At 40.8% G+C, this 25,257-nt stretch overlaps 2 protein-coding genes across 3 annotated transcripts in view; both read right to left on the reverse strand.

The window, feature by feature from the left end:
- The window catches only part of CLTC (clathrin heavy chain), a 70,371-nt gene extending 61,677 nt beyond the window's left edge, over positions 1–8,694 (reverse strand). The window contains exon 1 of one of the 2 annotated variants that reach the window (XM_056126592.1): positions 8,270–8,694. In XM_056126592.1, coding sequence (XP_055982567.1) covers positions 8,270–8,311 — 42 coding nt within the window. In that variant the 5' untranslated portion in view covers positions 8,312–8,694. The remainder of the gene's footprint in view (positions 1–8,269) is intronic. The other variant, XM_056126593.1, reaches the window with a different exon arrangement.
- Positions 8,695–18,759: 10,065 nt separating this feature from the next.
- The window catches only part of DHX40 (DEAH-box helicase 40), a 42,855-nt gene continuing 36,357 nt past the window's right edge, over positions 18,760–25,257 (reverse strand). The window contains exons 16-18 of the mRNA XM_056126594.1: positions 22,880–22,949; positions 21,504–21,732; positions 18,760–20,019 (exon numbers count right to left, since the gene is read on the reverse strand). Of these exons, the coding sequence (XP_055982569.1) occupies positions 19,880–20,019; positions 21,504–21,732; positions 22,880–22,949 (439 nt within the window). The 3' untranslated portion in view covers positions 18,760–19,879. The remainder of the gene's footprint in view (positions 20,020–21,503; positions 21,733–22,879; positions 22,950–25,257) is intronic.

Raw genomic sequence — 25,257 nt, forward strand, 5'->3', positions numbered from 1 at the left:
GGCCCAAATACCATGGAGCCCAAGAAGCACTGCATTGTTTGGCTCAAACATTAAACCTTCAGGTGCACACAGCTGAGCAGTTTCGCTGGGAATGGCACCAAAGCCCACTGAACACTATGTATGTTCTAATACCACATCATCCACCATCTCTAATTTTATTACAGCATGACTATAAAATATTTAGCAGTTCCTGGTACATAACAGACACTCAAACAATGACCACTACAATGGTCATGAGCTTGAAAATTTCAGGACAATTAAGATTTAATATGTTCTTAGTTTCCCCCTCTTAAACTAAGACACAATACCTTAAATTTTTTCAGGAACCAGGGATGTGGCTCAGTGGCTGAGTGTCTGCCTTTCATGTTTGAGGGCTGCTGAGTTCAGTCCTCCCCCAGAGTCCCTTATCAAACTACTGATGTGACCCCTGGCACACAATCATGTGTGAGCACCGGCGACACAACAACAAAGGGAGGAAATTTTGTTTTTCCTAACATAAGATACAAAATTCAAGCCTGACAGATGTCTTCTGCATTCAAGTTAAGAGCATTAGCCTAGGCTCTTGGTCAAGAGAAGCACGGAGAAAAGATACCTGGAGATGTCAATTTACTATGGATTACAAAAAAGGTTGACTTTCATGCAGTAGCTTCAGCACTGTGGAAATGTTAATGAATTCTGAGAAACAGTCTCTATTATAATGGACAGAAATAAAGTACTCATAAAGTTATTTCCCATCTAGTTAAGAAATTTCATTTCTGGGGCTAGAGAGATAGCACAGAGGGTAGGGCGTTTGCCTTGCACGTGGCTGACCCGGGTTCGACTCCCAGCATCCCATATGGTCCCCCAAGTTCTGCCAGGAGTAATTCCTGAGTGCAAAGCCAGGAGTAACCCCTGAGCATCGCCGGGTGTGACCCAAAAAGGAAAAAAAAAAGTATTTCACTTCAGGGGACTGTAGAAATAGTTCAGAATATAGCGTGTTTGCCTTGCACAGGGTCGACCTGGGTTTGATCCCCGGCATCCCACAGCACTACCAGGAGTGGTTCGTGAGTGCAGAGCCAGGAGTAAATCCTGAGCACCACCAGGTGTGGCTCAAAAAGGAAAAATAAAACAAACAAACAAAAAAAAAAACCCCAACTAAAAGTGCCAAGTTGGAAGCTGAAGAGCAATACAAGGGTCAATGTATTTGTCTTGCATTTTGGCCAACCAAAGTTAGACGCCAGTACTTCATGTTTCCCTGAGGAGCTCTAGGAGTGATCCCTGAGCACAGAGCCAGGAATAAGTTCTCTGTACCACTGGGTGTGGCCCAAACCCCCACCCCATCCCCACTCCCCAAAAGACAAAAAATGTACCATGCTAATGATGTGGTTTAGACATAGAGAACACATATGTTTCACATATGGCAGGTCCTGGCATCAGAAATATTCCACATAAAGCATCCCTGATCCCCTCAACCCTCAACATACACAGTGTACCAATGACACAAAATGAATGCTGGTTGGGACATAAAAGCAGATTACATTTTATTCCACAACAGTCCAGTGAGTTAAGGTGCTTGCCTTGCACGCTGATGACTTAGGTTTAATATCCAGCCTTCTATAAGGTGTCCAAGCCCACCAGGAGTGATTGCTGAGTGCAGTACCAGTAGTAAACCCTGAACATCGCCAAATGTGCCCCTCCACCCCCCAAAAATTTTATTCTGAACAGTTTAGAAGATTAATTTTATATCATATAAATCTGTATTAAATCCTACATAATTAACACTCAAAAACTTACATGGTTGTAATTATGCATGGACTTTGCAAACTAATCAACACATGCAAGAACACAAGCTGTAGACAGTCTCATTTACCAGTTTGTACCTTGTCAAACACAGTTCCTACTATGTGATAAAGCACTCAACTCTCAGGCAAGTACCAAATATTTATAAATGATAAAAATCTAAACTGCACATAGAATATTGTCCCAGTGGTTAAGATATTTGAATTAAATGCACCGGACAGAAATTAAGTAGGTAATAATTTTCCAAAAATGCTACAATTAGTACTTTCATGTAGATGACTTGTTTTTTGTTTGCTTCCACTTGGAGGGGCCTCATCTGGCAATGCTCAGAGGTTATGCTTTGCCCTGCACTCAGGAATTATTTCTGGCGGTGCTCAAAGGAACACAGGCTGGGGATCAAACCTAGGTACAGGTACATAGCATGCAGGACAAGTGCCCTACCTGCTATACTCTCCAGCCCCTCATATAAATGATGAGGTCTTCACAGTAAGAGATTAGCTTTAACAGTGTTGTCCAATACTGCAGCAATATATGGTAATGAGCACTTGAAATGTATTTGCTGTAAACTTAAAATTAAATTTATGGGTTCAGGATACAGTTCAAAAAGGTCAAGTGCAAAACTTGTTATAAACTCAATTCCAGCAACTGAACCCCCAGCACTGCTGGGTCTGAGCTCCAAACGATGAGGTGCAAAGGGTGAGCATCATGAGTAGACCCCAAATTCCTAGGCAATGCTGGGGAGGCTCCCCCTGCAAATAAACTTGAACAGGTGATTAAATGATATGAAACTTAAGAACATTTGGAGTAATGTAGGCATGCTAGACTACTATTCTTTTTTTGGTTTTTAGTGATTCTCTAGGCATACTTCTAGTTCTTCATTCAGGGATCACTCTTGGCCCTGCTGCACTCAGGGGACCCTATGAGATGGTGAGGCTAAAACCCGAATAGGCCAAGTGCAAGACAAATGCCCTGCCCACTGTACCACTGTACTCTTGCTCCAGTAAAGACTATTTTTCCAACTGTAAATTTTGTAAAAGCTAAATTCAGAGCAAATTGTTTCCAATGAAAACAGTAACTCCCCCAACTCCAAATATACATCCCTTTTGTAAATTTTATAACTGCATGTTGAAATCCTGTATTTTGGATATACTTAAGTATAAAGAAAAAAAAGCACATTTTTAGTTTTAAAATCAGATCACCAAAACTCACAAATAGGCTCATGTTTAAAACAGCACTAACATTAACCACTGGCAAGTCCCTACTTAATCTTTCCTTTTTTGGGGGGCGGACAACATCCAGTTGTGCTCTGGGGTCATGGAGTCACTTTTTCCAGAAGTGGTCAGGAGACAATGTGATGCCAGGCTTGAATCTTCTACATGTAAGGCATGAATTCCAGTTCTTGAACTATCTCTCTGGCCCAAATAATCATAACTTAAGCCAGTAAAAAAATCAGAGAAATCATGGAAAAAAAAAAACCCAGTAACACTAGAATACCATTTAACATCTCTTAAAACCAGCCACTTGATTCCTTTAAAATATTTTGTATCAGACAACACAAGTTTAAATCCCATTCTAATAATCTGTTCTTGCAGGCATGATGTTGAGTCTCAATTTCCACATCTGTTTAAATATATAAGTGGGTTTAGTAAAGATCCAAAATCCATAGGGCATGAAGATTGTATATATTGTCTCCCTTTGATTACTAGTCAGTGTTTGTCATTGTCACTTCCAAAAAGACTATTCACAGAACACTTTCAAACAATGAATACTTTAGGGCAGGGAAATAGCTAAATAGACTAGAGTGCCTGCTTTGTATGCAAGCGTCCTGAGTATGATCCTGAGGTGGGAATTGTCCCCTGCTCTGTATGCAGGAGTCCTGAATATGAACACTGAGCTGGTTATTGTCCCAGCAGGTATAGCAAAAAAAGGAAACAAAAAAAAAAATCACAAATAATGAATAATTTTAGCAAAAAAAAAGTTTTGACATATAAATATGGGGGATCAGATCAGATAAATCTTCACTCTTAAAAAGCATATCAGTTAGACTGTGTGGTCCCTTATGGTAGTGAATGACTTCACATGGCTACTTACATTTCAACTTAAAAAATAAATAAGGAGCCAGAGAGATATACAGAAATTAAGGCACAAGCTGTGACTATGACAATAGTTCAAATCCTGGCATCATGTGTGGACCCCTGAGCACCATCAGGTGTGGTGCACCCTGTACATGAAAGGGACAAAGCTTGGGGGGCTGGGGCGGGGGGGTTAAAGGCACAATCCCTGACATCACATGCCCGAGTCCAGAACCATTTGGTGAAGCTCCAGAGTCAGTTCTAGCACTATCAGGGTGACCCTGGTGACCACCAGCATATCACTGAGTCCAAACAATCAGTCATCAAGACCCATTAGTCAAGTATCACAAAGAATGGCTCAAGCCCCTGAACCCTGCTTGGGAGGCTTTAAATAAATAAATAAAAGTGAAAACTCAGTGCCAGAGTATAGGGTGCTTGCCTCGTGCACCCCTCCCTGGGGTTCAATTCCCACAATCTATATGGCCCCCTGACGCCCTAAAGGAGTGAACCCTGAGCACAGAGTTGGGAGTAGGCTATGAGCACCACCACCCAAAAAACAATAATAGTAAAAGTAAGTAAGTAAAGTAAAAAGTAAAGGTCCTCCCGTTGATCGTCGATTTGCTCAAGCGGGCCCAGTAACGTCTCCATTGGAGACTTTGTTGTTACTGTGTCTGGCATATCGAATACTCCCGGTAGCTTGCCGGGCTCTCCGAGAGGGGTGGAGGAATCGAACTTGGGTCGGCCATGTTGGCTGCGTGCAAGGCAGACGCCCTACCCGCTGTGCTATCGCTCCAGCCCTAATAGTAAAAGTAAAAACTCAATTCACTAGTCCACTAGTCACATTTCAAGTGATATTTATCTTTATGTAGATATTTTCATCATGGAAGGAAATTCTACTTGGCAATAACTGAAAAGCAAAAGCCACATCAGTAGTACTGACAGAAAACATTATCTTTTTGTTTGTATACCCAGCCATACCCAGCAGTGCTCAGGGATTACTCCCAACAACTTGAGGGCCACATGGGATGCCAGGAATCAAACCCAGGTCAGCTGCATGCAAGGCAAATGCCGAACCCCCTGTACCACTGGTCTGCCATGATAGAAAAAAAATTGTATTAAAGACAATTCAAGTATTATTAAATAATGAAAGAGTGTTTTTCACTGTATACTAAAAGGAGAATGACTGCAGTTACATATTCTTCCTTGTCTTCAACAGACAGATACAAGCACACACCCTGCCCTATCTTAAATTTTTTCCTAAAAAGAATAAAAGAACATCCACTAGATTTAGGCATACCATTTAAGCTACGTAAACTCACCATTAGGACACTTCTAGAAAATACGATATATCATAAGCTCGGGAGATATTACCAGAGTACTCTGCAGCCTAATTCCAGGCAATATGCTCTTCTCCCCACCCCCCGCCACCCGCCCTTTCCAGACAGCCCAGTTAAGCAGAGATAGCATATTCCAGTAGTAGTTAGCATTCCTTACTCTTTGTAACCCAAAATGGTGGCAAAAACCATTACCATTCAACTTACAATCTATTACATCCCCGCAACAAATCTATCAAAGGGGCAAATAGGGTGGGGAAGATTTTTGACTACAGAACCAAAGAACGTGGGAATATAGTGGAAAGTCATTTGGTATAAAGATATTTAATGTGATGAGAAGAACTATAGGCATTCTAGCTGAAGGCTAGAATTTTTTTTCCTTTCATAATCTGCCAAACTCAAATAGACAACTACTGATTCCTTTCAGCTTAAACAATTCCCTTTAAAAATCCTTCACTACTTAAAGTTGTAATGAAGAGTCTCATGACAGACCCTTTGATTTACCAAAGAAGTTATGTGATATAAAAAAATCAATTCATGTATAGCTCATCTTTTGAAGCTCTCCAGAGCTAACCCTTACAGTCAAGTTCCTCAATTCATGTTCCTAATTTTTAATCCTGTGTTTTAGAAATTGTTCCACCACTTAGATAACTAGCAGAGACCTCGTGGTCAAAAACCTACGATATCAATTAAATAATTTAATTTTTAATAAGAGAAGGGATGAAAATAAGAAATCAGGACTGGACAGACAGTACGGAAATAAGGTTCTTGCCTTGCGTATGAATGACCCTAGTCCCATTTCAGTCCCCAGCATGGCATACGATCCCCTGAGCACCACCAGGAGTGATCCACAAGCAAATCCCAAGCCAGCCCCCTCCTCAAAATATACAGAAGTCAGGAGGTTATCCTGGAAAAAAATAGGAGATAGGGGGCCTTAAGCATAATTATCAACTGGAGCATCAAGCCAGCTAGAGAACAGGTTTAAGCTTAGATAAGGCAGGTTACTCCAAAAACTGAATCTGAGTATACTTGAAAGGCTGCTTTATGCATTAATCCTCTAATTGAAATGGAAATTACTACTCAAGTAACTGCAGAAATCTCAGAACCTCCGATAAAACTATTTTCACCTGACAAGGTTGCATTTCAATCTCTGCAATTTAACAACTGCTTCCCCTTATTTCTTTAAAAAGAAATAAAAACAACTGTCAAACCACTAAACAAGATTTATTCTGGGGACATACCTATAATATAACTATGCCTGCTTCTCCTGTGTAGGACTTTACAATATCTGAATCCATAAAAATTATATTTCAGATGTATTTCAGTGTGAGGATGAATCTGTGTGTTCCCCTTCCAGCAAAGAACATTATTTTCCTAACCCATATTCACTTACAGGCCACTTTAACAGATTTAATTGCTATGAAGCAATTAAATCATTGATTGAGCAAATATGGATGTCAATTTTGTCATTATTTCTTAACTATTTGCAAAATAGCATTTTTTAATTGGTAAAGTATATTTCATTTCTTCAGATGAGTTATCAAAAAACCACAAACAAGTGAAGTGCATTTTAAAACTCATTTTTAGTAAATATTTATTATTCATTACATTTCAAGATTTATGATAAAATTTCTTGCTGACGCAAACAAATGTGATTAAACCTGTAAAGAAGTTGGAAATTACATTACCCATAATCTAAAAATTAAACCTTTTTTATAATAAGAACCCTTTACATTTGTTATGCCATTATGAGAAAGTAAATAAACTTAAATGGGAAGGGGGAAAACATAAGTGTCATGTCAATGGAAGACATCTTTTTTTTTTAATGAAATTAGCCAGCACCTCAGAAAACTGATCTGAAACTGGGCCCTGTAGGGGATATTTGGGAAGAAAGCAGGATATCTGGAAAGAAAGCAAATTATTATCAAAGATTTCAGAACAAGCAAAACCTGGACTGGAGAACCAGGGAATTCAGAAGCTCAGAAGAAGCTTAATTCGGTCCAGCCCTGCAGAGATCACCTGCCTGGGTCAGTCATGGGCATGTTGCCAGATAAGAGTGTGTTGCCTACAGGATAATGCACCAAGGGAAAGAACTCGAGAATCCACTAAAAGGAAGCCAGTGGCAGGCCAAATAACCTTGCATATTTCAGAGCAGGTGTGCTCTATCCCCAGGGCTCTGCTCAATTCCAGGAAATCCTGAGTGAGGTGTACTCAGGCCAAGCCCACAATTACCTCCTAGACTCCAGAAGACCCCAAGATAACCTCCAGATAACCCCTTCTAGAAGAAACACGGAGGGACCACAGGCACCGATGAAGCAACTAAATCACTGATTGAGGGGCTAAGAGCCACCATCCCCCAGGAAATCCTAAGAAGGGGGAAGGAAAAAAAAAAGGAGCCTTTTCCCTGGGGACCTTGACCCCACGCACACTGAGACTGCCACCGCCCTAAGACATTAAGTTCCCCCATTCTCCCCTTCTGCTCCTTCAGTGACCTTCTCTTCCGACCACTTCGGGGAATGCAAAAGCCGAGTCTCGGCTGCTGCCCCCACCCACGGGGAAGGTGCCTTTCCCGGCCGCGAGCAGCCGACGGAGGAGGAGACTGCTCCTCCCAGCTCACCCGCCCGACTCCGGGGCGCAGACCCTACGGGGGAAGGAAGGAGCCATGGGAGATGACAGCCCTCCGCCGGTCTAGCGCGTGAGAGTGCCGCCTGCCCAAGAAACGCGGGCGAGCCCCCACCCCCAAAATGAATGAACTGAATTAAACTGGGAGGGGGTGGGGAGTTCGTGTGCCATTCAGGAAGCGATGAGAGGCCTTCGTACCCAGGCCTGCTCTCGCTGCCCTCTGCACCCCCGAGTCTCGTCCTTTTCATCCAAGGCCCGCATCCTTGAAGCTTTTAACCTTTCCAAGCGACCACCCCATCCTCCATCGACCCCAGGCACAAGTCACCCCACCCGTCCCCAGCGGGGGCCCCCCCACCCCCCACACAACATTCCAATCTTGCTCTCTTGCTTAGGCCTGAAGACTCCAGTTTCTCCCTCCCTACCACCCTCTCCACAGCCCTCACCAGCAGGGCCCCGTCGCACCTGGAGATGCTCCTGAAAACGAATTGGCAGAATCTGGGCCATGGCGCTGTCGGGGGGGTATGGTCTCCTCCTGTCACTGGGGCTGCGGGGCAATGGCTGCCCGGGCTCTCCAAAGGAGAGGAGGAGAAGGGGGAGGGGGAGAGGCGAGGCACAGCAGGATACTCTCCGGGGACGCAGGAAACTGGCAGGCAGACGAAAGAGCTCGGGTCGGGGGCGGAGGCTCCAGGGGCCGGGAGAGCCGCAATGGCGGAACCGGGCGCAGCGCAGACTCCGGAAACGGCTGAGCCCTGCGGAGGGATCCCGGCGACAGAACTCCGCCCCGTCGCCTCACCCCACTCCGCCTTATGTACCCTTCCACGGCGCGCAGCGGCGCTGCGGGGCGCAAGAATCAGGGACGCAGTGCGTGAGGGGCTCGCTCGCTTACTGCTGCTACACGAGTGTCAAGAGAGGTAGCGAAGGGACTACTTTTTTGGACTCATCACTTTCTCCCAGCTTGCTGCTTTTCAAAAGCTCCCCCCTCCTTTTTTTTTTTTTTTTTTTGCATTTTGCCACATCATGCGACTTAGGGGCGACCAACGTCATTTCCGTGGGCGCTTTAGGTCCCACCCACGTACTTCCGGGCGCACGTGATGCTGGCTGGAAAGGCTCGGCTGATTACAGCCGGAATGCAGCGCGAGTTCTAGGGGAAGGCGATGGCTCCGGGGCAAGAGGTGGCTGTTGGGTGGCCTTGAAGAACGGTCGTGCTACCGCCTTCCTGGGTGGGCCGTGTCTTAACCTAAGTCGCTAACGAAGACGACGTGGCGTGGGCAGCGGGGCCCAGCCTCCCGCCCTCTCGGTGACTCAGGGAAACGGCCGCCCTGCAGAGCGCTCTCTTGGCAGCCGGCTGCTGCACTCCTCCCCCGCCTAGTTTCGTGGAGTGGGTGGTTTTTCTGACATCCTCGGGAGGGAGGCGTGAAATGGGGTTTGAGATCCTCCCTGCCCTTCCGCACGCCCTTCTGACAGTTGGAGAACCTGACGCCTGATTCTAATTAGAACGTGCATTCTCCTAGGTTGTCACTTAAATAATGGGCTCGGAGGCCCGCGAAGGCCATGTGTGCGCTATCTCAGGCTGACCTTGGCGACATCGTTCCTGCGGACATTTTGGCGGACATAGGTGTATCGCCCTAGCTTACTAATCAAATTCGGTGTTAAAAGACCTGAGGTACCAAAATTACCTAAAGGAACAGGAACGAAGTTATAACCGACTTGGTTATGAGTCTTGTTTTGTTTTTTTTTTAAGTAGTTGTTAACACAAACTTAAGAGCTCTTGATATGGTTAGTGCATCCTCTTGGAGAAGGAAATTTCGCTAGGGTTCAGTAAGACCATCTCAACGATGCCAGTAGCTTTGGAAACGTTAAGAGCTTCAAAGCTGGAGCTTCCTGTCTTCTGACCGCATGAAGGTATTCGTTACCTACCGGTAACCTTCCCAGTACCATACAGCTAAAGTATAAACTATTATTTCATAGTAAAGGAGGAAGAATTTAGTTTTGTGCCTTTCATCTTTGTAACTCTTTCCAGAAAGACCTTCAGGAAAAACTACATAATTGTTTTTCGTGCACTTCTCAGCTAAACATAAAACCCTGTTAAAGGTATACATAGTAATATTAGCAGACAGCTTTGCAAAGAAATGCCTTGCCATCCCGTTATATTTTAATGGGTGATGAATATTTTTTAAGCCAAATATGTAAACATCTATGCCAGTCTTTGATAGTTTAATAGCTGCCTCCAATCCTTTTTGGGAGCAAATTCTAAATGTACGATCTAAAGGAATTATTGTTTCATTAGGGTAATTGCAATATAATAAGTTAGACTTTCAATCTTAGAATATATATCATGAATGGTCCACCACATGTTCTTGCAATTTCATATACGATCTGTTTAAAGTACAGTTAGGATCCCAAGGCAATTAAATTTGGCTTGGCTGCTTGGTATGAAATATCAAAAAGTTACTATGTTAAAAATCACTGCTGCTTCATCACACATAGAAATCTGTGGATTATTTCCACAAACCATCTAGAAGATTATGGATACTAGCTCCTTTTGAACACTGTCAGGCCAACAAATCCAAAATGTTCAAGAGCAAAACAGTAGTTTAGATAATATGCTTTTTCAAATCTGTGCCTTTTAAAGATCAGTAATTTTGCCTGAGGTAATGAGGACATTTTATAATAATGTTATAAATGGTGTAGAGGCAGGTAAATGCTTACCAATCCTGGGCTTAGAAACCCTAAAGGCTAAGTGTCTTTTTAAGCTTCCTGAGCAATAAACTGAATTGCTTTGTTTTGAAGTATTACATTAAATTAGGAGGACAGGTAATCTAATAAACCAAAAAACAATTACTAGATTTTTTTTCTTCTTTTGGCTATAAGTTGTTTTTTTAAAAACACAGCTATTAATACATCATCATGACTGTTGGTTTCAGAAAATAGTTTTAGTATGGTAGCTATGTTAATAAAACAGGATCTTGCTGTTTGAAGCTATTTTTATCAGAATGTTCAATGTAGGTCCTTGATCTGAGTCACAGCAGTGCCATTAGCCAAAACTGCATTGCTTCTTTGCTATTTTGAAGAGTAACAGTTTCTCAAAACCTATTCTAGAAACCATTATTGTACTCCTTCCTTATCTTTTTTTCCTTTTTTGGTCAGGTAATATGCTATATTTTATATAACCCCCCTAATGACAGTGATGCCACACAAACACCTTTTTTCTTGTAGTATCCTTGTAGTAATTCATCTTCAGGCAGCCCTTGAATCAAGGCATATACCTTAACTTGATTTCTAAAGAACAGCTTGAGCTAAATGCACTGCAAAAGCCACAGAGTAAGGGCATTTTTGAAATACTGAGATTAATTTTAAGAGCACAGCTTTAAACCTAAACCACTGTACCAAATAATTAAAATTTAACTTTAATGAAATCAAGAGGGATATATAATGTAGCATTACCAAAGTAAGTGGCTTAAATAGTAGCTTTTAAACATCTAAACCCCCTGCCGCCACCAATATGAATTTCCACAGGATTAGTTTATGAAATATCATAAGTGGCAAGATATCTATCATTGTATAGTGCTCACTTTATTTTAATGCTATACAAGGAAAGCACTGCATATAGGCAAAGCCAACTCAAAAACGTACAAAGCAAGAAAAAATGTTTTATGACTTTTTCTATTTTAATATGAAAACATTTGTTTTCTCAAACAGCTCAGGCTTGTTCTAAGTATAATTTACATAGACACATTTATAATATGTCACGGATGGCAATCAAATGTATGGCGACTCTTGAATTTTATCAGAATTGAACATATTTCAAATGAAAAGCCAAGAATCTAGTTACATTATAAAGGTCACTCTTAAATCACTCTAGCAAAGAAATGAGTGGCCTTAAAAATCACCTTCAAAAGTTACATTGGGGGCAAGAGTGATACTACATAAGACAGGGCTGTTGCCTTGTGTGCTGGTGACCCAGTACACACATAATTGGATCCGAGCACCACATAATTCCCTGAGCACTACAGGGAATGACCAAACAGAGCCAGGAGTAGCCCCACAGCACATCAGGCATGCGACCTCCCCTCAAAAAGTCATCTAGCAAAGCTGGTTCAAATATAGCGATACACAGAGCAAAATTGACAGAAAACCCACAGAGCTATAATAAGAATTCGTAGTTAACTGCCATGTCAAAACATCCTTTTCATATCTACAAACAAAAATCACTGGCTATGGGGCCGGAGCGATAGCTCAGCAGGTAGGGCATTTGCCTTGCATGTGGCTGACCTGGGTTCGATGCCCAGCATCCCATATGCTCCTCAAGCACCACCAGAAGTGATTCCTGAGTGCAGAGCCAGGAGTAACCCCTGAACATCGCTGGGTGTGACCCAAAAAGCAAAAAAAGAAAAAAGTCACTGGCTAAACATGTGAGTAGAGTGCATGTCTGGCATTTTAAAATGCCTAGGATCAACCCTGAAAAAAAAAAGATAAAAATCACGAAATTTTTTATCTGTAAAAATTTTTTTTAAAGATAAAAATTAACAGGATTCAGATTTAACAAACAAAATTGCAGTTAACTCTAATACTAAGAATTATAATGAATTCTAGAAATTTTTTTCAATATATAAAATGAAAAAAAAAATTTTAATTTTTTGGGCCACACCCATCTGTACTCAGAGCTTAGTCCTGGCTCTGTGCTCAGGGATCATTCATGGTGGGCTCAAGGGACCATATGGGGTGCCCAGGAGTGAATCTGGGTGGCCACATGCAAGGAAAGCATCTTACCCACTGTACTAGTTCCTCAGCTCCTAAAATGAAAAAAATGTAATTCATTGTCTAAGTCTTTTGAAAGGCTTTTTTCACATGAGAAATACATTTCTTAATTTGTTTCTTGTATTTGATAAAAAGCAATTCTGAATCTTAAAATTCTCAGGTTTATGAAGTTTTTGTAGAGTACTTCAAATATAATCCAACCTAAACCTTTACCAAATTTAAGACACATTAGCAGTCACTTTTTCCTTACTTTCAGGGGCTAGAAAACTAACTCAAAGGTTTCAGTGCATGCTTTGAACCACATGGTCCCCCAAGTACCACTAGGAACAACCCCAGCATCATTGGGTATATCCCCCACAAAAAAACATAAAAAGGTTTCCTTGGGTCAGGAAAATAGTTCAAGTGGTAGAACACTCATCTCTCATTACCAAATTCATGCCTACCTCTGAGGAGGTGCTCACGGGCTATTCCTGGCTCTGTTCAGGAACTGTTTCCAGGAGAAGCCATGTAGGAGAGGCCACATGGTGCCAATGATTGAACTAAGGTCTGCCATATGCAAGGCATAAAGCCCAAAAACCTTAACCTGTGTATTCTCTGGCACTCTAGCTCTGAGTTTGAGCCCAATATCACCAATGTGGCCCCAAAGCATCACCAAAAATTGCCCTAGTTTAAATAATAAAGCATTGCTTTGCTGTATTCTAACTGAAAAATGCAGATTATGTAAAACAAAAAACTTGGTTATTTCCTTTGCCTGGCTGCTTATATTCCAAATAACTTTTGAGTTTAGATATAGGATATAATATACATCTACTCATTCCATAACTCTCCAGTAATGAAAAAATATGCAGACGTTAGTGTTAAGGAGATAGTGCTAGTGGGAAGCTCTTGCATGCAGCTGACCCCAATAAAAATTCCTGGAATCACATATGATTGCCTACACACTGTGCTGTGTGGCCCAAAACCAAAAGGAAAAAAACATTGCACTTCCATATAATTCAGAATTTCCACTTCTTGATATCTACCCTAGGGGCCCAAAAACTATTCAGAAAAATATTTTCATTGCAGCACTATTCACAATAGTCAAAATATGGAAACATCCATATGTCCAAGAATAGATGGCTAGATAAACTGGCTTATATATACACAATGGAATACTACTTCGCTTTATAAAAAAAAAAATAATGCAAATTGCTATGTGGATGGATCTGGAGAGTATAGTAATGAGTTAAGTCAGAAAGAGAGGGACAAGTGCAAATTAACCTCGTGGGATATAAAGAAACACTGGTTTTAAAAAGCACTGTAGCACTGTCCTCCCGTTGTCATCGATTTGCTTGAGCGAGCCCAGTAACGTCTCCATTGTGAGACTTGTTATTGTGTTTGGCATATCGAATATGCCACAGGGAGCTTGCCAGGCTTTGCCGTGTGGGCGAGATACTCTCGGTAGCTTGCCGGGCTCTCTGAGAGGGACAGAGGAATCAAACCCGGCTCGGCCAGGCTGGCTGCGCGCAAGGCAAACACCCTACCGCTGTGCTATCGCTCCAACCCCAGATTTAAAAAAGGAAAAGAAAAAAGAAACATAGGGAATTAATAAATGACCAAGGACAGAGTCCAAGAATTGAGCTCACCATGGTGGATGCTGAGAATGAAGGAGAGGCTTGAGAGGGGGACATTTTTGGTGAGTTGTTGGAACATTTTAAGTATGATGCCATCATTAACACTGTTGTAAATCATGGAACCCAAAATTTAAAAATATATTCAACTTCAATCTATTCACCCTGCTTCCTTATTAGTTACTTACTGTTTAATTGGAAGCGTAGGGTAACCTATGCAATTACTAATCACACCTGTAGTCAACTCCCGTTCAAATAAATACCTACCTATAGAAGTCACCAAACTCAGTACTTTATTTTTAATTCATCAACCTGGGTCCAATCCCTGGTACCCCATATGGTCCCACAAGTCTAGCAGGGGTGATTCCTGAACAAAGAGCCAGGAGCAGGCCTTGGGCACCAGTGGATGTGGCACAAAACCAAAACTAAAAGAAGAACAAGCTTGGGCTGGAATGATAGTAAAGAGGGTAGAGTGTTTGCCTTGCACACGGCCGACCTGGGTTTGATTCCCAGCATCTCATATGGTCCACTAAGCACCACCAGGAGTAATTCCTGAGTGCAAAGCCAGGCATAACCCTTGTGCATCGCTAGGTGTGACCCAAAAAGCCAAAAAAAAAAAAAATCACATAGGGTGGGGATGAGGGGTAAATATAATCATATAATTATTTGCTTTGAAAAACTCTTAAATAGCATCAAGAATTTTTACTGTCTTTTATTTTAACTTCAAGGAATAGCTAACAAGGATTACTTTGCAAATTATTGGGAAATAAAATTTATTGATTCTTCACAATGAGCTCCCTATTAGCTGTTAGAAAAAAGGAAAAACAAAAATATCAGCTATGTCATGAAACTAAGACAAACCCCACTCCCCTCCCCCCAGTAAAATTATCAATGAAATTAGAATGGACTTGCGAAAAATAGCCTTTTTGGTTCTAGTGCAAGTGGCAATCAGGATGAAATCAAAGTATTGGCTGATGTGAGAATTACATAATACCCAAATTTTAGGGCTAGAGGAATAGTGCAGGGCTTCGAGCATCTGCCTTGTAAGATGCTTTATTGGAAGTGGGCCCCCAAAAGAAGATAAACTTCAAATTTCATTGTCCATATGTTTTATTGGAACACAACCATAACCATTTATTTATGTGTTGTCTAGAACTGCTTTTACATTAAACAGAGTAGGGTGCAACAGACTATGTCCTGAAAGCCTAAAATATTTACTACCTAGCTTTATCAAATTGAAATCAGATAAATTTCATTTCCTGTAGACAATCTGAACATGTGGGAAAGGTTGAATACCTAAATATATATAAATATTACTATAATGAGACTCCCCCCTCCCCTATAATCAAAAGAACATTTCTAAAGGACTACAGAGCTGCAGTAAAACAGGCACTTTACTACATTTGACTGACAGGAATAGAAACTGGTTCATCAATTCTGCGAAGCAGCTTAGAAGTAGACATCAGGAGCCTCAAAAATCATTTTTACTTCTTCAACCAGAAAAATATTTACAACTTATCCATTTTCCTATTGATGTATCTATAGTTTTATAAATAAATTTCCAACTTTTTGCTACTAGAAACAGTGGATTTTGTGTTATTTTTATGAATAACATTCTTATGGCTTTTTTAAAATTTTTTTTGAGAGGTTGGGATGGGTTTGGGCTACTCTCAGCAGTTCAGGGGCTACCCCTGGCTCTGACCAAAGGTCACTTCTGGCAGTGTTTCGGGGACCATATCCAGGTGCTGGGGATTCAAATAAGGTCAGCTGTATTCTAGTCAGCTAGTCAGGTCAGCTGTATCCCTCTACTATCCCACTACCCCGCTTTTTTGTACTTAACATCAATCAGTAATTGATCTTAAATTTACAGGGCTCATTTCCCATGAGGAACAACATGCCATAGACTCTAAGGAAGTTCCATGGACAAATCTAGAGGCCGGCTTGCTAGCTCACTTCTTCAGCTTAACTAGGTGTTAGCAAAATTTCCTCTCCCAGGCCAGCACTTTATATGCAGTTTTTGCCAACTTAGTGCAAAAGTATTCCAACTGTTATTTTGTATTTCCCTAATTACTAGTATGTTCCATATCTGTTTCTTACGTTTCCATTTATACAAATGACTGAACATGTAATTTGCCCAATTTTCTATGACGTTTACCTTTATTGATTATTTTGGTTTTGTTTCATTTAGTACTTGAAGGTGAATCCATGTGCTTTTAAGAATAAACATCTGGGGTCGGACAGGAGGGGTGGGAGGTGGGAGGGATACTGGAATCAGTGGTGGTGGAGAATGGGCACTGGTGGAGGGATGGGTATTCGATCATTGTATAACTGAAACTCAAGCACAGAAATTTGTAAATCTACAACTGTACCTCGTGTTTCACTAATAAAATTTTTTTAAAAAAAGAATAAACATCTGGAGTTGGAGATAGGACAGGGGGTAAAGCGCTTGCCTTGCAAATAGACAATATAGGTTTGATCCCTAGCACCACATATGGTTCCCCAAGCACAGCTAGAAGTGATTCATGAACACTGAATCAGGAATAAACTCTAAGCACTGCCAGGTATGGCTCTGTTTCCAAAACCAAAAACAACCCTTCTCTGTTACCACCTTTCCTGCAAGGCTCCTTCCACTTAACTAAATACAGTATTCCTCTCACACTTCTACTCTCAAAGCACTCTCAATGGAAATCTATCCTACTGACAGTGTCTTTCTCCTTTGAAATATAAATATATATAGTACAAATTATTCCAAATTTCTAATGTTTCCTCACCCAACATTTTCAGCCTTATCAATCACTTATGTGTATAATCCATACACCAAATAACCTGATCTTTTTATCAGGCCTCTCAGTTGCCCCCTGGGCTTTCTACTTATCTCACTTGAACTATGCATGCTATTCTCAGCACCTATCTGTTTATCAGAAATGCTTCAAGGAAAGCTCATCTTACAGTGACAAATGTATGAGAATCATTTTTTCAATCCCTTTTTAGAAACATGGGAATAAAACTGGTGGGATAGTTCAACAGGCTGAATGTATACTTTGTATGTGAGAGGCTTGGGTGCAAACCCTAGTACCATAAGATCTGAGCATCTCCGAAAGTGACCCCAAGCAAGTGTGGCCCAAATCCCCAACTCCAAAAGAATAAAACAGATTCAGGCAATAATTACCAATTAGAATTCAGAGGATGATGACTTAAAACTATTTCACATGATCGCAAAATATTCCTCCCCCAAATAACTCATTAGTTGTGAACTAAATTAAAGAAAATTAAAATACTAATATGAGCAAACACAATTTGCCCTGAAGGGAAACACTATCACATATGCATTTTCCAGTAGAAAATGTACAAGGGTGAGGAAACACAAATTGAGTAATTCTATAATATAACCAGTCTATAAAAAAAATAATAATAATTAGGGGGCTGCAGAGACAGCACAGCAGGTAGGGTGTTTTCCTTGCACGCAGCCAACCCGGGTTTGATTCTCAGCATCCCATATGGTCCCCTGAGCACCACCAGGAGTAATTCCTGAATGCAGAACCAGGTGTAACCCCTGTGCATCGCCGGATGTGACCCAAAAAGGAAAAAAATAATAATAATGGGAACCACAGAGTACAGAGGTACTTGCCTGGCATGTAGTTGACCCTAGTTCAATCCCTGGCACTATATATGCTCCCCTGAGCACCAACAGGAGTGATTCTGGCACAGAGTCAGGATAAGTATGAGCACTGCCAGGTGTGGGTTCTGTCAGCAGGTAAGGTACTTGCCTTCCATGCAGTCAACCTCTATTCATCCCGACCACACGGTCCTCCGTACACCAAGCCAGGAGTCGTCACTGAGCACCACCAGATGTGATCTAAATGACCCCATTTCCATTAATAGGGAAAACTAAAACTAAAGATATTTTCTAAATTAAAGAAGAGAAAAACATGATTAAATCCTTAACTGGGGGGAGCAACTGCTAAAAAGGACAATATTGGTCAATTTATAAAATCTTAATGTGAACTATAGACTTTGGGGGTAGGAGGGAGAGAGTTGTTTTGGGGTCGTAGCTGGTGGTGCTGAGGGCTACTCCAGGCTCTGTGGTCACAGACCATGCAATACCAGGAATCTTAGGACTGGCTGTATGAAGGGCAAACATCTTAACCCCTAAACTATCTCTCTAGCCCTGAACTACAGATTATGTGTGCTTAATAAAATATTTTACTTAATAGAGCTTTAATTCAAGAAAATCAAAGTCATCCCACCAAGAGATTCAAAATCTGATTATGAGGAAAAATTGTTTGAGAACTGATTTAGACCAAATGACCATCATGCCGCAACAGTATACAGAACAATGAAAATTCAAGTCAACAAAACAATAATACCAAAAAATGTTGAGAGAAATCATCACTCACCTTCTTTCAATAATAAGACATAGATCTGAGTCCGCATGAGAATTCTCAATAAAGGCTTCCAGTTTCGAATACTGAATAGAAAACTATTTAGATGTGCCAAAGGAAATAATTATCAAATTACTTGCCTATAAAAATTTAGATTCTTACTTATTACCCAAAAATATCTAAAAACACACATTATACTGTCTTTTGAATTTTAATAACACTAATAGCTTTATTTAACAAACACTTAGTGACTACTATGTGCAAAGCACTGTGCTAGATTGCCATGGAAGATACAAAGATGAAAAAGACATAGTCCCTGCCCACAAGGAGCGTATAATCTAGTGGGGGAGACATACAAATACACACATAACTAGAATACAAGGCAGTAAACAACAGAGTGGGCAAGTGCTGAGTGTGGCCTGAGTGCAATACTAACTGGCCTCAAGGTTCCAATCCGAAACACTGCTGATGTAGTGTTGGCTGCTTTTGAAAATCCTAAGACTGTTATATTAGATGTTTGAATGGTGCTACCTAAGCAGCTGGAGGCAAGAGAGTAGGTGGAGGGGTGTTTGAAACACTGTCACACCTACACACATGGAGATGATACAAGCATGTAGGGACAGCTTAAAAAAGAACATATATATAATCATCTGTCCTTTGGTTAATGGCTATAGCTACTGTTTTAAACAATATACTTTTATATAAAAAGGAATTTATATAATCCCAGAAAAATCAATTAAGGATTACTATTAATTCAATGAAGAATCCTGCCATAGGCAATTTTCTTATTTACTAATTCTTTTCTCTAAATATCTATAAAGCTCTGTAGCATTTAAACGGTTAGACATCTAAGTATTGCTGAGTAAAAACCTCTTATATTTAGCCTTCGGAAGGAAAAGGTCACATACCTGATAACCTGATAGAACACTATTCTAAATAGCAACAAGAAGGCCTTGAAGAGATTTAAGGAAAATAATTTTTAACGCTTCACTGCAAATGAAACACACGTTGACTAAATACAATTAAATGTTTTTAAAACTATCTTAATGACAGTATTTGACACCAGTTAAGGCCAGCAAAACTGAAGTGAGAAAAATATCACATGTATTGTCTTTCATTGGTTTCAATGCCTATGACAATGGCAACCCAATCTTTTCTTTGAAAATTCTATTTATTGGTATTGATGAGCTCTGATTTGCTTTTAGCTTAAATGCAAGAAACAGTTGCTGACCACTTCCTCTTTGTAGTGCTGACATAAATGGCAAAGTAGAAGCACATTTCCTGGCTGCTTTTCCTACTTCCTGATTTGGAGGGCTGGCTGTTTAGCCTGTTTCCTTCCGCGTGTCACTGTGGTCCTGGGACCTCTGCTGCTTTCTTTCAAGGAAACGAGCACGTGCATCTGATATGGACTTGTCATCATTTCTTCTTTGCATTTTCTTTAGAACTTCTTTTGATATTCCATCTGAAAACATTCACATTAATCTAGTAAAACTTTAGTTTTACGATATAGTACAAGAAACATTGAGAGAAAAAGATGCTCTGATTTTTCAATGATAGAGAGGAAAAAGAAAATTTGCCACTTCTAAGGAAGTGACTTAGTGTTATGGTTAAAAAATAGGAGTACTGGTTAGAGAGAGAGCACAAGTGGCAGAGAAATGCCTAGCCGGCCCAAGGCCCTGAATATAATCCCTAGCATAGCAAGTTCCCCAGCTCAGCACAGCCAGGTGTAGCACTTGTGGCCCCAAGTACCAGAGAGTGAACCCTATAAATTAAATAAATAAATAAATAAATAAATAAAGAGCAAGGAAGCCTGAGGACTTGAGAAAATTGACCCTACTTTGAAAGCATGTACTACAGTAATACACTGCAACACGATACCTAATTATAGACTGACAAGAGTACAGGGTGTAAGGTACTGGCCTTACAGTAGCTGATCCTGGTTCCATTCACAATACCAAAGGTGCCCTGAGCACAGCACTGGGACTAGCCCCAGAGCACTTCTGAGTGCAGCAAACCAGTCCCACCCCAAAAATCCAAAAATAAAATACATAGTTGATAAAATTTCTGAAGACTTTTCTATGGTCTTCAAAAAAAATTATTCATCAATATCTTCTCCATTGGCAGTATGTAGGAATAATATAATTTGCTCCATCAACCTTAAAAAGCTTTTGTGAGAACTTTATTCTAAGTTGAAAAATAAAGCTTTTCATCCTACTTCACTAGCACAACTATATAAATCTTCCAATGAGAGACCTAATACTTCATGAGATAATCTCCTTGAATGAAAGAAAAAGATATTCTGGGCAGCTAGAGAGATAATACAGGGCTAAAGGCATTTGCCTTCCATGTAGACGACCAGTTTGGTGCATAGTTTGATCCCCAGCATCACATATACTCCCCAGAGCACTGCCAGGAGAGGCATCTATAGCACATAGCCCCTGAGTACCCTCAGGTATGGTTCAATCCCACCCATGCAAAAGAAGGAAAAAAATTACAAGATATTTTACGTAAAATAAAAATACTAAAACACCACTGGGAAAAACTGTACCATTAATGGTTAAGGATATCTAACAGTCAAGCATCTTGGATTTAAAATCCAGATTCCCCAACTATTAGCTATGGAATTTTCAGTAGATTATAGTATGATTAAGCATCTCCCCATTTATAAAGTGGGGATACACACTTAACCTCACAAGATTGAAAATTTCAATAGGATAATGCAAATGGTTAGCACATGGAGAAAGCTCAAAGATGTTGTCAGGGAAGTTAAGGAAACAAGATTAACTGAAAGGAAAAAGGGGAATCAAACCTAATACTCATGACAACACTGCTTTCTGAAGAGCCAGAGTCATAGTCTAAGCCTTGTAAAAATATTTATGTAGTAATGTGAGAATGTGGATATTAAAACTCCCAGATTTATACCACTAGGACAAATGATTCACTCACCCTTCAGATGCTTTACATTTTCTTTATTTGTCCATCGCCTTCTTGCATCGTCTCTCATTTCACGGCGAGCCACACTGCTCAGATCATGTGCATTAAATTCATGCAACTTAGGTAACAAGTCTCTCACCCATTCATAACGAATTGGACATACAATTCTTGCGTAGACTTTGGTGGTAACTAATACCTCATGAAAAATGATCCATTCAAGTTTGGTTTCCTGTTCATGAAGCTTTAAAAGAAATCATTTAAGAGTAACATGTTAATATGCTTTATTCCAAATTATACAAACAAAAAATTAATCCAAGTTCTTAGGAGTTCCTATATTCTTTTTTCCTTTTTGGGTCATGCCCAACAATGCTCAGGAATTACCCCTGATAGTGTTTGGGGGACCATATGTGTTACCAGGAGTCAGTCAAATGTCAGCAACAAAAAAGGCAAGTGCCTTACTTCCTATATTATCTCTCTGTCAGCATATATTTTAATTACACAGAAGGGATGAAACAAGCAAGATCTTGAGAAACAATAAACCTAACTTCAAAGAAAAAAATGTAAGGCATTTTCTACATTTTTCAAATTCTTTTTCTTTTCTTTTTAACCCACGTCCAGCTGTGCTCAAGAGTTACTTCTGGTTCTGCATTAAGGGATCACTACTGGTGGGGCTCAAGGGACCATATGGGGTGCCAGGGATTGAATCCAGCTTGGTCAGATGCAAGGCAAGTGCCCTACCCACCGTAGTACCTCCCCAACCCCTACAAATTTCTTTCTTTCTTTTTTTTTCCTTTTCTTTTTGGGCCACACCCAGTGATGCTCAGGGGTTACTCCTGGCTCTGCACTCAGGAATTATTCCTGGTGGTGCGGGGGGCACCATATGGGGTGCTGGGGATTGAACCCAGGTCGGCCGCATGCAAGGCAAACGCCCTACCTGCTGTACTATTGCTCTGGCCCCACAAATTTCTTACTAAAAATAAGGTACTTAAATCTATGGACCGAACATGATTGCCACTCAATGTCTCTTCTGTAGACCACAGCACCCAGAAGGAGAGATAGAACAAAAGGGAGTGCCCTGACACAGAGGCAGGGAGGGCTGGGGGTTGGGGGTGTGGGAGGGATACTGGGATTGGTGGGGGTGGAGAATGGGCACCGGTGGTGGGATGGGTACTCGATCATTGCATAACTGAAACCCAAGCACAACAACTTGTAAGTCTACAACTGTACCTCATGGTGTTTCACTAATAAAAAAAAAAATAAATAAATAAATAAATAAATAAAAATAAGGTACTTATTGGACAAAGAGATAGTACGGTGGGTAAGCTGCTGGCCTTGCCTTGAGCACTGCCTGCTATGGTCCAAAAACAAACCAAAAATAAGGTACTTACTGCTGAGGAAGGATGAATGTGAACTGGGCTTCCACGCCCATCCATGGTACAAAATGTTCTTCCAACAGATCTTGGAAAAGAAAAAAGAATGAAAAGGAAAACAATAAAATTAATAGTGTTAATCTAATAATGAACCACTATAATATAGTTTACTACAAATAACATAAGAAGGTTTAAATTTATTTGATTTTCACTACAAGTTTTCTACAAGTTTACCTTAAACTAACAGTAATAGTCAGGGAGTCAAGAAGATGGCTCAAAAGAATGTAACACATGGTTTACATAAAAGAGCCCCAGGTTTGATCCCTAGCACCTTATGGTCCCCAGGCATAATAAGGAATGACCCCCAGCTCCAACAGCCCCTCTTACATCCCCCATGTCATTTCAGTTAAATATAAACATTTCCAATAAGTAGTAATATTAATAGTAACTATTACTGGTATGTTAAGAGGTTCCAAAATAAAAGCTCAAATCTACCTATGACTTACATTCAAGGCAAGCACCATAACCTCTATACTATCCTCCAGGCCCCCAAAACCAAATCCTCTGCTTTCAATGGCATTCTTTATATTCTGCTTTATCTAGAATCTGACAGAACACTTATCTATCATATTCCTAATTCATGTTTTTAGTTTGGTTTTGGGGCCTCATCTAGCAGTGCTTTGGATATTCCCAGCTCTTTGATACAGGATTGCTCCTACGGTGCTCAGGGGGACCATGTAATGCTGGGAACAGATACTCGACCCCCTACATACAAAACATGCAACTCAGCTTTCACTCCAGTCCTCTAACCCATGTTCTTAACTTCACATTCTTATTCTTGTCTACACTTATCTACATAAATTTTGTTCAAAACACCAATCAAAATAATAGCTTTAGCTCAATGGACAAAATAATAGCTCTAGCTCAATTTCCTATAGTATTATGTTTGCGCTGGAGCGATAGCACAGCGGGTAGGAGCGTTTGCCTTGCAAGTAGCCGACCGGGCCAACCTGAGTTTGATTCTTCCGCCCCTCTCGGAGAGCCCAGAAAGCTACCAAGAGTATCTTGCCCTCATGGCAAAGTCTGGCAAGCTACCCATGACATATTTGATATGCCAAACACAATAACAAGTCTCACAATGTTACTGGGCTCATTCAAGCAAATCGATGAACAACGGGAGGACAGTGACAGTATTATGTTTATGTAAAGGTAAAGGTAAGGTAAAGGCCCTCCCGTTGATCGTCGATTTGCTCGAGCGGGCCCAGTAACGTCTCCATTGGAGACTTTGTTGTTACTGTGTCTGGCATATCGAATACTCTCGGTAGCTTGCCGGGCTCTCCGAGAGGGGCGGAGGAATCGAACTCGGGTCGGCCATGTTGGCCGCTTGTAAGGCGAACGCCCTACCGCTGTGCTATCGCCATTACAGTCTATTACAATCCTGATCAAATTACATTATAATCACTTTTTCATAAATCTGTACCTCTATACCTAAATATCAAGAGTGATTCTGGGGACCAAGGGCACAGCTCAAAGAGCTGAAATGCATGCCTGCATGCATAGGCCTCAGGTTCAATCCTTAGCACCGCAGGCTTAGTCTATGCTAGATGCAGCCTCAGTAGGCCGCAGTACCACTGGAGAGGTCCAAAAAACAAAAATACTGTGATGCCAGGACTCAAGTTACCATTTTTTTTAAATCTCCGCCCTTGCTCAGTATTTGGCATATAACAAGAAAATGGTCATAGTTATAGCTTACTGTTCTGAACCAACCTCAAATACGTAGAAAAGTTCTATGTACCATCTTTTTACTTAAATCATGAAAATTGCCAGTCTTATGTCTAATCGTCCAGGTATGTTTGAGTGTACATTCCATTCAAGTATGGACATTCTATTACATAACCATAATCCACCCTCTGATATATTACTTACATTTAATCCTCAGATCCCACTTAAATTTTAAAATGTACTATCCTTTATAACTATCCTTTGTAGTGTTAACAAAGGTCAGAGTCATAGTACAGCAGGTAGAGCATTTGCCTTGCAGGCAGCCAACCTAGATATGATCCCCAGCATCTCGTATGGTCCCCCAAGCACTGCCACGAGTAATTCCTGAGTAGTGCAGAACCAGGAGTAACCCCTGGGCATCGCTGGATGTGACCCCAAAGAGAAAAAAAAAAGGATCCAGTACAGAAGGATTTGTCTTGATTCTGGAATTCTTACCAGTTTTGATCAATCTGTCATGATCTTTTTTTAATTTTATTGATTCACCGTGAGATATACTTATAAGCTTTCATGTTTGAGTTACAATCACACAATGATCAAACACCCATCCCTCCACCAGTGTATATTCCCCACCACCAATATCCCCAGTATACCCCCACCTTTCCCACCCTCCCACT

This window comes from Sorex fumeus, unplaced genomic scaffold, assembly GCF_029834395.1.
Source record: "Sorex fumeus unplaced genomic scaffold, SorFum_2.1 ptg000063l, whole genome shotgun sequence".
Classification (NCBI taxonomy): Eukaryota; Metazoa; Chordata; class Mammalia; order Eulipotyphla; family Soricidae; genus Sorex; species Sorex fumeus.